Source organism: Pteropus vampyrus, unplaced genomic scaffold (assembly GCF_000151845.1).
Source record: "Pteropus vampyrus isolate Shadow unplaced genomic scaffold, Pvam_2.0 Scaffold125, whole genome shotgun sequence".
Classification (NCBI taxonomy): domain Eukaryota; kingdom Metazoa; phylum Chordata; class Mammalia; order Chiroptera; family Pteropodidae; genus Pteropus; species Pteropus vampyrus.
In genome coordinates this window covers 490367-502363 of record NW_011888906.1, presented here as the reverse complement: position 1 = coordinate 502363, position 11997 = coordinate 490367, and the positions used below count along the sequence as shown (strand labels likewise).

General features: G+C 52.5%; 1 protein-coding gene and 1 long non-coding RNA gene across 2 annotated transcripts in view; one reads left to right on the top strand and one right to left on the bottom strand.

The window, feature by feature from the left end:
* Nucleotides 1-11997, top strand: part of LOC111743961 — a 44087-nt gene that overhangs the window by 24873 nt on the left and 7217 nt on the right. The gene's annotated exons all lie outside the window — the stretch shown is intronic.
* MYL9 (myosin light chain 9) lies at nt 1497-8298 on the bottom strand. The gene is made up of 4 exons (XM_011366568.2): nt 8183-8298; nt 4854-5063; nt 2744-2905; nt 1497-2206 (listed from the first exon to the last, which is right to left on the bottom strand). Exons 2-4 carry the CDS (start codon nt 5035-5037, stop codon nt 2034-2036), a joined length of 519 nt encoding a protein of 172 aa, XP_011364870.1. The 5' UTR covers nt 5038-5063; nt 8183-8298; the 3' UTR covers nt 1497-2033.

Below are 11997 nucleotides of genomic sequence, written 5' to 3'. Positions count from 1 at the left end.
CCAAAGTGGTTGTACCTGTGTACACCCCACCCCCTGCAGTGTGTGAGAATTCTGGGTGCTCCCCATTCCCTCCCTCGCCATTACTTGGCATTGAGAGATATTTTTTGTTTTAGCCCCTTCTGTGTCATCTCCATTTATTGAGTTCCTCCTTTCCCCGCTGATCTAACATCTTTGTCATAGAACAAGTTCACAAATGTGCGAGTCTGTTTTGGATTCTCTATTTCATTGATCAGTTTGTTTATCCCTCCACCAACGTTCCTAACCATGTCCCTGCCTTCTTCCATGAAGGCCTTTGGTGCCACAGTGACCCTGGTGTTGGATATACGTGGCCAGTGCTCTGGGCTTCCCTCAGGGCTGGCTGCAGTGAGTGGGTTACCAGGCTCAGCGCTGGGTTGAGCTGAGGGTTGCTCAGGGCCCATAGTCTAGGGCCAGGGTCAAAGATATGGTCTGGACTGAGTCTAGGTTAGTATTTGGGGCCAGATTGGACCTTGTTTGGAGCCAGCTCTATCTGGAGTTGAGATCAATAACTAATGGAGCAAGAGGAGTTTCAGGGGGCTCTGACCTCGGCCTGGCTGGGAGGGGCCTGTCGCTGAGGTAGGGGCAGAGGCCTGTGGGAGGTTAGGGCCTCCTGGGCCGGTGCAGGGTCCCCTTAGTGATTAGCACTTCCTTGGTGCTGACCTTAGACCTTTGCTGTGTGCTGTTGCTGACTGGCTCTGGGTAACCTTGAGAAGGCAGCAGGACCAAGCTGGGTCCAGCACCTGCTCCCTGACCTTTCCTGGGATTAGACAGAATGTGTCCAGTCCTGGCCGGAGCCCCATGGAGGGTCTCCCGCCCTTCCTCTGCTGTCCACACACTGGGTGACCTCACGCAGTCCCCGCCCCTCTTGGCTCTCTGTTCAACCAATATTTCTGTTCCTCTAATGCGCCAGGCACTGTTGTCAGTGTCCCCATCATTCAAATTAACAGGGACCCCAGCTCTGCCCACCTTGTGTGCACATGGAGTGTAATAAGCTGTGGCCCGCTTCACTGCTGATCATGTGGCCGAGTTGACTGTCCAGCTGTAGATGGCACAGCCCAGAGCACCTGGGGCTGTTGGGAGCTGACCTCAGCAGTCTGTTAAATTGGTTCATTCCCACCTCCACTCCTGACCTACTGGGACATGCCCTTCCCACTGTTCCCAAAGCCTGCCTTTCTCCAGGAGCACCGACATGACCCTGGAGATCCAGGCTCTAGTCCTGAAGGCTGTGTAACCTCGACCCCTGCCCCTCTAGAGGCCCAGAACCCCCCACCAGAATTTGCTGTGGTAATTCCCATGGGTCCTCCCCACTGCCCTCTCCCTCAGCACCTCTGTCCACTCCTTACTGCTGGACTGGTCTCAGCCGAACCCTGGAAGGGTAAAGAGGACCAGGCAGCCACTAGGGATGGAGGAGAGGGTGGGAGGGTATTTGAGGCTTAGGGGAGCCCTTATTTCACCAACCACAGACACGCAGACCCAAAGCAGTGCTCAGTCTTCTATTAGACACTCGGCCTCCCCTGAGACAAACTCCAGCCTACATGCATCTTCTGGAGGGGAGGGGTCTGGCATCCTGTCCTCTGAGAAGGGGCCCTGGTGAGGTTCTTGTGCTTGTGGCAGTGGTTGGGAAAGGGCTTTCATGCCCTGCATGGGGTGCACGTGAAGTGCTGTCCCAAGGCAGAACACAGGGCCCTTCCTGTGGGGACAGCCCTGGGATGGGCAGGCAATAGCTGTGGCCTGGGCTTTCGTGGGGCCTTCCCTGGGTGCCTTCAGGCCCAGCCCCCTAAGTGATCCTTTCTTGGAGGGTCACAGTGGACACACCTGCCTCATGTTGGCTGTGTGACCCTTGCCTGGCACTGTGCTCTCTTGGCCCATTTCTTCCACTGGGAGCTGAGCCCCTAATCCCTCAGAGGGACAGTCCCCTTAGAACGTCCCGTGGGCACAGAGCTGGTACAGACAGCGTGTGTGGGGAGCAGGTGACTGGGACAGGGGCTTGGGCTTGGGGGGATCAGGGGGTGGAGCTAGTCGTCTTTGTCCTTGGCACCATGTTTGAGGATGCGGGTGAACTCCACATAGTTGAAGTTGCCTTTCTTATCAATGGGTGCCTCACGGTACATCTCGTCCACTTCCTCGTCTGTGAAGCGGTCGCCCATGGTGGTGAGCAGCTCCCGAAGATGGTCCTCGTGGATAAAACCTGGGGGCGGGGCCAAGGTCTGTGAGATGGGCTGGACTGGGCCAGGACAGGCCAACATTCCTCATCCCTCAGCCCCCCACCTGTTCTTGAAGACCTTGTGGCAGGTGAGGGAGCCAGGAAAGGACACAGCCCTAGTCTCCGGTCAGTCTGAGCTCGCCAGGGCCCCAGAAGGAAGAGTTCTGTATGGGACTGTCTGTGAGGTGTTTATGTGGGGAGCTTGGGGCTGTGTGTGTGTGTGGGGGGGTGGGCGGCTGGATGTGTCCTGCTTTAATAAAAGCATGCTGGACCAACAGATAAACTCAAGAAGTGGGAGGCCTTGGTGGATGTGGACTGCTTGGGTCTAGCACTTGGGGGAGAGAACAAGGAAGCAGCGTCTTTCACAGTTCTGGCACCAGTAACCGGCAGATGGGTGATTTGTTCTGGCTGATGGGGGCAGAGGCCCTGGAGTCCCGGGCTTGGCCCCACTTGTATACATGGGGGCGCCTTAAGTAGGGTGCTTAGTGCTGGCCCTGTTCAGACCTCCAGGAGGCTGCTGACCTGAGGCCTCTTCATCAAAGCAGGCGAAGGCGTTGCGGATCACGTCCTCAGGGTCCGTGCCATTCAGCTTCTCCCCAAACATGGTCAGGAACATGGTGAAGTTGATGGGCCCCGGGGCCTCGCTCATCATGCCCTCCAGGTACTCATCCGTGGGGTTCTTTCCTGTAGTGGGCGAGGCATTCGTGCCTGTTGTCATCCCTCGTCCCCTGTCTTCCCCTCCCTTCATAGGCTGGTGTGAGAACCTCTCAGACAAGAGATAGGAAGTTATGTAAACAGTCAAACGGTCGAGCATCTTGCTGGGTGGCCAGCTGTCTGTCTGCTCCCTCCCACTAGCTCTCCCATCTGCCCTGACCAGTTTCCTCCTGGGTATCTGAGATCGTAGTGCTCTCTCAAGCGTAAGAGCCACCATTTGCTGACGGCTCATTGTGTCTGGTGTTCCCCTGCCTTATTGCATTTAACTCACAACACCCTGTGAGGTCAGCATTCTTACACTGGCTTCACAGATGTGGGACCTGATGCACGGCAGTGAGGCAACTTGTCTAAGGTCACTTAGTGAGTAAGGAGTGGAGCCGGCATTTGAACCCAGGCAGTCCTGGATTCGAGGCAGTTTTGGAAGTGGTTAAATCAGTGAGCTTTGGTGTCACACAGGCCGGGGTTTGAATCCCAGCTCTATGCATCAATTCCTTCCTCCCGCCTCAAAAGGATTATGAAGATGAAGAAGGCAATGGTTGTAAGACGCATATAAGGATCATCACAGCCCTGTGGACTCAATCAACGGCTGGTTCAAATCCCAGCTGTCCCACTTAGTAGCTGTGTGACCTTGGGCAAATTACTTAACCTCTCAGAGCCTGTTTCCTTTGCTGTAAAGTGGGAATGATAATCACATCTACCCAATAGGATTGTTTCGAGATTTAAGATCTCAAAGATTTAAAATTTAATACCTGCAAAGCTGCTTCTTGTTATTATTTTAGTATTTGCTGTTCTCACTTTTTAACCTGAGGGTGACGTTCTCAACCAGAAGGCCGTGACTGATCAGTAGACCCACTGACATGAGCTACAAACAAGAGTGCGGGTTTTTCTGGATAGATGCCCAGGGCTGTCATCACGTTTCTGGGGTTTAGAGTCCTGGGTGAAGGGTCCTAACTCATAAATGGGAAGGAGTCTTTGTGCCCGTCTCCTCTGAACCTCACTTACGCTGCTGAGGCCCAGAAGGAGCTGTGACATCAGGACCCACAGCCCCTCCCCTCACCAGGTCTCAGTTTGGTGCCCAAGGTGGGGGCAGTGTCTGATTTCAGCTCTTCTGCCAGACACCAATGGGGGCACACATGAGGACCATGATCACCATTGCACAGGAAGGGAAATGGGCGCCGAGTGGGGCTGCCCAGCTAGGAGAGGCAGTGCCAGGGACTGACTCAGGCCTGTCTGGCCCCAGTGCTTAGAGCTTGATCACCACAGGCTGCCTCCTCTGCTGCCAGGGGCTGCCCCTCTTCCCCAGCCCATGTCTGGCTCAGATGCTCCACCTGGGTGAAAGGGGTGCCAGGAACTGGGCATGACAGGGGTTGTCTGGCCAGCACATGGGGATGGCTGTGAGGGCAGGGCCATAAGCTGGGGTGGTGGGATTTGGAGGCCTGGCCTCTGGGCCTCAGTTTCCCTATCTGAGCAATAGTGAACTGTACTAGATTCCTGAGCCTTTCAGCTCTAAGATTCTGATTCGGAGAAGTCACTGGAGTCAGAGAAGCTCTGAGAGCCTGGCATGGGTGACCTGTGAAGGAGGGGAGGTGCTCTGGCTTTCTCTCTAGGTCTGTCTCCCTGTCTGTACAATGGAAGGTCTGTGCAGTCAAACTTTCTTAGTTGCTGATTACTGCCTTTAAATGACATGGTACCGGACAGCCCAATCCACACATCTGCCTGAAGCAGTCACATCCAGCACCAAACTGCTCCGCGCCTCAGTTTCCCTATCTGTTAAATGGAGAAAGTAATGGCACCTACTGTCCAGGGTGGGTCCCATGCGTCACTGCACAGGAAGTGCTCCCTAAGTGACGTGCAGCCCCACAGCCTGCTCCAGCTGCAGCCTTTCCCTTAGACCCCACACACCCCTGTCCCTGCTCACCCAGTGAGGCCAGCATGTCATGCAAGTCCTCCTTGTCAATGAAGCCGTCTCGGTTCTGGTCTATCATGTTGAAGGCCTCCTTAAACTCCTGGATCTGGGACTGGTCAAACATCGCGAAGACATTGGATGTGGCCCGCTGTGGCCGCTTCTTGGTGGTTTTGGCCTTGGCCCGCTTGCTGGACATCTTGGCTTCAGGCGAGTAGGGCTTCCCTGCAGGAAGAGGGTGTAGAGGGAGAGCCTGTGACCCTGGGCCAGGGGACCCTGTCTACCCCGGATCAGCTGTCAATGCCTGGACCTGGTATTCAAGGCCTCCCCCAGGCTTGGGGCTCCTGCCACCCAGCTCATGCAGACACAAGGCCCTTAGACAACTTCCTCTGCCTCTCTTGAGTGAGTTTCCTCACCTGGGAATAGTGACAATGAGGAGGGCCCAGCAGTAGGGAAGTACCCGCGAAAGCCCTGGAATGGTGCCAGGTACAGAGTGAGCTGTTTTTGCTCTTTGGATAAAACGTTTAGGATTGGGTTCAGTGCCAACCGTTTCTGTGCTTATCTCCTTTAATCCTTAGTAGCATTCACCCACTGTCCATCTCTCTCTCTCCAAGTGACAATGTGGGCCGTGTGGGAGGCTCCGAGGCTCCCTGTCTCCCCTCCAGCGGGAAGGAGCGATCAGCGGTCCTGCATTCCTGACTCTCCTCCTCCTCCTCCCCTCTCCGCCGCTTCTGAGCTCCCTGCTGGAGGTTCGGAAAGGCCAGTGGTCTGGACAGTCTCCCCTCCCCGCAGCTGCCCACACTTCACCAGCCCCTAGGTGGGTGATAGACCTGATTTGGGTCCTGCTCCTGGTTCTCAGTCCTCAGTGCTTATGGGGGCATAAAGGTCCCCCAGGCCGAGACCCCCAGGTTCTTGTCACCCCTGTTTAGACCTGGCCTCCTAGTCTAGCCAGTCTCTCCCATCCCATACAGACCCAGACCTGCACCAGTAACTTTACCCTGAAGCCCTCAAAGGTTTCTGCCACTACCCGGAGCAAGTCTGGGCCCCTCAGCCTGGCATCGAAGGCCCTTCTCTGGCTGACCATGGTACCCCACACTGTGGCCCTCCTGCCATCTGTGATCCTGCCAAGCTGGACCTTTAGCTGTTTCCTAGAAGCCCCCAGACTTTCCTTTTTGGTCTCTCCCCCTGGGATGTCCTTTCTTCTCCAGCTCAGTTCCTGAGACACCCCCTTGAGGAACAGTTTCCCCACTTTTTTGCTTTGACAATAAGCACTTAAAAGTCTCTCCTTCACAGTCAGGCTGGTGTAAATCCGATTTACACCAAAGCCCACAGTGGGGCAAGTAAATGTTTTAACTGTGAGAGTAACAGTGGCCAGTCTGCTGCCTCCATTGTACAGATGGGGAAACTGAGCCCAGCAAGGGGCCCTTTCCCTGAACCGTTGTCATGGTTTGTGGGGACTGTGCCCCTGAAGACCTCGTTCCGTGTGCTCTTCAGCTGGGATAGTGGGCCTGGCTGAGGCCCTAGGACTGCTGTCCCCTTTCCTCTGTCCTGAGCCCCTTGGTCCAGAAATCTGTCCTGAGCCTCCAGAAATCTTTCTCTGCCTGTTTTTCTTTTTCTTTCTTTTTTCTTTTTTTAACCCCATATTGTATGGTTATGAATGCCCCTTGCACTGTCTCCAGAGCTCTATCCCATGATCCTATTCAAGTCATTCTTGGGCTTTGGCCTTTGAGATCTTAAGCCCTGAGCTGTGTCCTGGCCAGCTCCAGCCCTTCCCCAGGGCCACAGCCGCCTATCGTCCTGAGACACTGGCTGCCATGTCCCACTCAGCCGACACACCTGGCTTTCTGTGTTTCTCACATGGTCCAGGGTGGGCAGACAAAAGCCCTTCTCACCCAGGATCTGAGCGGGGTGGTGCTGTTGGCAGGGAGTGCCGTCATCCTGTGGCTTAGTGCTTCCCTGAGCTCAGTGTTCTCTAGGAACTTTGACTCATGGCACTCGCAGACGGCAGCTGAGGAGAAGTCCACTGTGATGATCATGCTAGGGCGGCCATGGCCAGAAAGAGGGAGCCATGGCTGGAGGCGGGAGTGGCCAGGAGCTCACCCACTGCTCTGGTCCTGGCTGGGCCCCTCGGCCTCCACAGCTACCCCATCCTCACCCTCTTCTGTCAAGGGGCAGTGACATGGCTGAGAGCACTGAACATTACCGTTTTCCATCCCAGCAATCTTGGGAAGCAGGGCAAGGAGGTTAAGAGAACTGAGGCCCGAGAAGGAAAGTGGAGTGCCCATGAGTGGGGCAGAGTCCAATCGGAAGCCAGGACCCCTGGGCTAGGCTTGGGTCAGTGGGTGGCAAATAGCCCTTGGTGTCCTCAAGGCCTGAACACAAGAAAGAAACATCTGTCCCAAGAGGCTCATGGTTGGCCTGTGTCAGCTGAGGGCTCTGTGTGACCAGAGGTAGTTTCTAGGCTGAATTAGGCTTGGCCTTTAACCCTGGAGCCATCACTACCCCCTACTGGGGGTCCCAGACACCAGGGATCAGATGGAGCTGGTATTTAGGCCTGGCTGCAACTAGGTGTTATCTTCCTCCTTTTGGTGCCTAAAATCGCACCCTAACAGCAAAGACAAGGCCTGTGTCCCCCATCGTCCTCTGCGTATCTCATGGTCCTCCTGGCTGGCAGTGCCAGATGCCTTGCTCATGAACTCACTGCATCTGAGGCTGAGTTCTCTCTTTCCTGAGAGCAGCCAGAATCGCTTCGGGGCTGGGGACGGAGTAGGGCCAGAGTTTCCCCAGTCGGAGTCTTGTCCCGCTGAGTCCCCAGGGTCCTTGGCAGACTTTCCCTACCCAGCAGTGCACTGGGAAGCCCCTAGTGCACTGCACACAGCTCCGCGGTGTGGGCACGGTTACCCATCCAACCTTCTCTCCTGCCCCAGGAGGTGGGGGAGGGGACACGGATGCTCTGGAGGGGTCTCAAGGAGCCTAACAGGGCTTAGTTTCATGTTTGTGATACACATGGGACAGAGAACACCTGCGACTACAACCCCCTCCTTCCTCCAGGGCACCCAGGAGCTCTGGGCTTGGCGTCCCTAACTCCACAGCAAAGGGGTAGCGTCTGGACACTCTTCTCTCGCCAAAGGACCACTGGTTCTCAGAGCCGGGAACAGGCTCCCTGCTGCCTGGCCCCAGCCAGAATCCGTGTGGGACCCGAGCCACCTCTCAGCCCCAGCCCCACGACAGCTGTCCCTGCCCAGAGACCCTCTGACATCCCTGTCTGTGGGGTCTGCCCCAAGTCCCAGCCCCAGCCGTCACACCGCCTACTCTAAACCATCTGGGCCCGTCGCGGCTCCCACCTGGTTCTGAGAAGGCGCTCGTTCGGTGCGTGGAGCCGGGTGCGGAGCCTGTGCGGAGCGGGCCGTCGGGTAGGAGCTGGGCGGGGGCGGGGGCGGGGGCGGGGCGCAGCGCCCGGCCTTACAAGGCAGAAGAATGTGTGCGACGCGGGGCGGGGCCTCGGCAACCAGCTCGGCCTTATTTGGCCTCCACCCACGGGCTGGGAGGTGGGGGTGCTCCTGGTGAACCCCTAGCTATGATGGGGGCCTCCCGCATTGCAGGGACGGGGGAGGTGATAGGGTGAGTGGGGGGCCCGAACAGCCTGGGGAGGGGGATTTATCTGTGCCGTCCCTTCCTCGCCAGCTAGGCAGGCGCAGTTCTCAGACCCTACCCCCAGCTTTCCCTCCAAGGCCCCGCTGCCCCGCGCCAGTTCCCCGGGGAAGGCTTCTTCCCACCAGGCCAAGTACGGCTTTTTTCCAGTCCGAGAGAGAAGAGACGCGTCAGAGGACCGGCTGTCCTCACGCGAAGGGCCACCAGACCGGCCCCTGCCGGTGGGGCGTACATGGGGATTGGGTAGGACCATGCTGGGGAAGGTCCACCTAGGCCAAGTCATCTTTACAGTTGCCCTGTTTCCTCACCTGTAAAATGGGAGGGTGGTGGTGAGGATTCTGTGAAAGCGGCCAAAAAGAGCGACGTGGCACCGCAGAACCAGCGGGAGGGGTAGGGGACCACGGGTGGGTCCTCGCGGTGGCAGCTCGTCTATCCCCTTCTTGTTGGATCGCATCGGAGGATGGAGTCTGGGAGGACAGACTCTCCCAATTCCGCAGTCAGGCATCAGGTCCTATCATTTTGACCCCTAAAGGAACCCCTCACCCTGAGCCCCTACCTGGACCCCAGCCCAGCTTTCTTTCCCAGCCCTTTTTTGTTCAACACAGAGATTCCCAAGGGAACTTTCCAACATCCAATTACGTTGTAAATGTTAACTGACACCTACTACCTGCCTGGCACTGTGCTGGGTGCTGGGGAAATAGCAGTGAACTGACGTCACACTCAGAAAGTGTCTTGTAGAGGGAAATACCGTGAAAAAGTAGCTACGCGGCTTGGAGGATAGAAATAAGTGCCTTAAAGGAGAACAAAGCAGGGCGAGGGGAGAGAGAGTAACAGGTGGTGGTGGGGTGCCTCCTGGAAGTGACATTTGGGCAGACCTGAAGGAAAGCCAGGCCCAGTGAGTGAGTGAGTGGTTCACAAGACCTGTAGGGGGAGCTCGCCCAGCTCCTTGTCAAGGCAGCAGTGGCCAGTGTGACCATGGAGAGGGAGTGCGGGGAGAGGAGGAGCTGGAGATAAGGGCTGAATCAGCAGGGACCTAGCCTGTGGGTCCTTGTATGCCACCCCAAGACATGAGCGTTCTCAGCAGAAGGGTGATATGATGAGGCGTATGTTTTCACTGAATCCCAATGGGTATTGTGTTGAAAACGGACCGAAAGGGCCAAGAGTGGAAGCAGGGAGCCCAGTGGGAGCGCCTCAGCAAGATGATGTGTTCCGGTTAGTGTGGGAGCATGGAGGTGGGGAGAAGGGAGAATTCTGGAACTATTCTGAAGGAGTATCCAATAGGGTTTGTGCATAGATCAGAACATGTGTGAAAGAGTCAAGGATGACTCCAAGGGCTTTGGCCTCAGCAAGTGGAGAAGCAGAGCTGCCATTTTCCAAGATAGGTTAGCTACGGAAGTAGGTTTGGGCAGAGATGAGAAGTTCTATTTTGGACATATTTTTTAAAACCTTTTTATTTTGAAATAATTTCAAACTTACAGTGAAGTCATAAAAACTGTACAGAGAGCTCCCGTATACCTTCATCCAGATTCTCCAATTGTTAACATTTGGCTTTATGATGTTCTCTGCAACCCCCACCCCCACCAGGTGTGCTATTGTGTGTGCATGTGTATGGTAAAAAAACAAAACAGAACATAAAGTTGACCATTTTATCCATTTTTGAGTGTATAATTCAGTGGCATTAAGTACATTCACATTATTGTACAACCATCACCACCATCCACCCAGAAACTGTTCATCTTCCCCACCTGAAATTCTGTCCTGTTAGATAGTAACTCCCTAGTCTCTTCCGTCAACCACTGGGCAACCACCATTCTACTTTCTGTCTCTATGATCCTGACTACTCTAGGTACCTCATGTCAGTGGAATCACGCAGTATCTTTCCTTTCGTGACTGTCTTATTTCCCTTAGCATAACGCCCCCAGCTTTCATCCATCTTGTAGCATATATCAAAATTTTCTTCCTTTTTAAGGCTGAGTAATATTCCATTGTATGGAGAGATCATATTTTGCTTATCCACTCCTCTGTTGATGGATATTTGGGTTCTTTTCACCTTTTGGCTCTCGTGAATAATGCTGCTGTGAACATAGGTGTACAAAGATCTTTTGACTACCTCCTTTTGATTCTTTGGAATATATACCCAGAAGTAGAATTGCTTGATTGTTTGGTAATTCTATTTTAGATTCAAGGAACTGCTATATTGTATTCCACAGAAGCTGTATCATTTTACATTCCTATCAACAGTGTACAAGGCTTCCCAATTTCTCCACATCCTTGCCAACACTTATTTTCTGTTTTTCTTCTTTTTTTTTAATAAGAGCTATCCTAATGGGTGTAAAGTAGTATTTCATTGTGGCTTTAATTTGCATTTCCTTAATAACTAATATGAAGTATCTTTTTCATGTGCTTATCTCCATCTTCTTTGGAGAAATGTCTATTCCAATTCTTTGCTTATTTTAAAAAAATTAGGTTTTTTTTTGTTTGTTTTTGAGTTTTAAGAGTTCTTTACATATTCCAGATATGAATCCCTTACCAGGTACGATTTGCAAAATTCTCCTTTTCTGTCCACTTTTCCGTTTAAAAATTAAAACAAAATTTATATAATTTACATACCATAAACTTTACCCTTTTCAAGTGTACAATTCAGTGGTTTTAGAATATTCAGTTATTCAACCATCACCACTTTAATTCTAGAACATTTTCATCACTCCTAGAAAAAACTCCCAACTCATTAGCAGTCACTCTCTACCTGCTTTTCCGCAGACACTAATCTACCTTCTGTCTCTGGATTTGTTTATGCTGGAAATTTAATATAAATGGAAACATACAATATGTGGTCTTTTGTGACTGGCTTTTCACTTAGCATAACGTTGTCAAGATTCACCACGGTGTAGCATGCATCAGTACTTCATTCTTTTTATTGCTGAATACTATTCCATTCTATTGATATACCACATTTTATGTATTCATCAGTTGGACATTTGAGTTGTTTCCACTTTTTGGCCATTATATATGCTGCTGCTATGGATACTGGTGTACAAGTTCATGTGTGGATGTGTTTGTTTCCATCTTTTTTGGATATATATTTATATATAGGAGTAGAATGGCTGGGTCATTTAGTAACTCTGGTTTAAATTTTTTTATTAAAAATTATTGGAGGTGACATTAACAAAATCAAATAAGTTTTGAAGTGTTTAATTTTTTGAGGGACTTCCAAATTCTTTTTCACGATGCTGCACCATTTGACATTCTCACCTGTATTGTATGAGGGTTTCCGTTTCTCCACATCCTCATTAACCCTGCCTTCTAGCCATCCTAGCACTTTTGATTAGCATTTCTCTAATGACTAGTTATGTTGAACATCTTTTCATGTGTTTATCGGACATTTGTATATCTTCTTCAAAGAAATAATCAGATGTTTTGCCTGTTTTTAAATTTGGTCATTTTTGTTGTTGTTGAGTTGCAAAGGTGCTTTATATATTCTAGCTAATTATACCCTGACCAGATATAT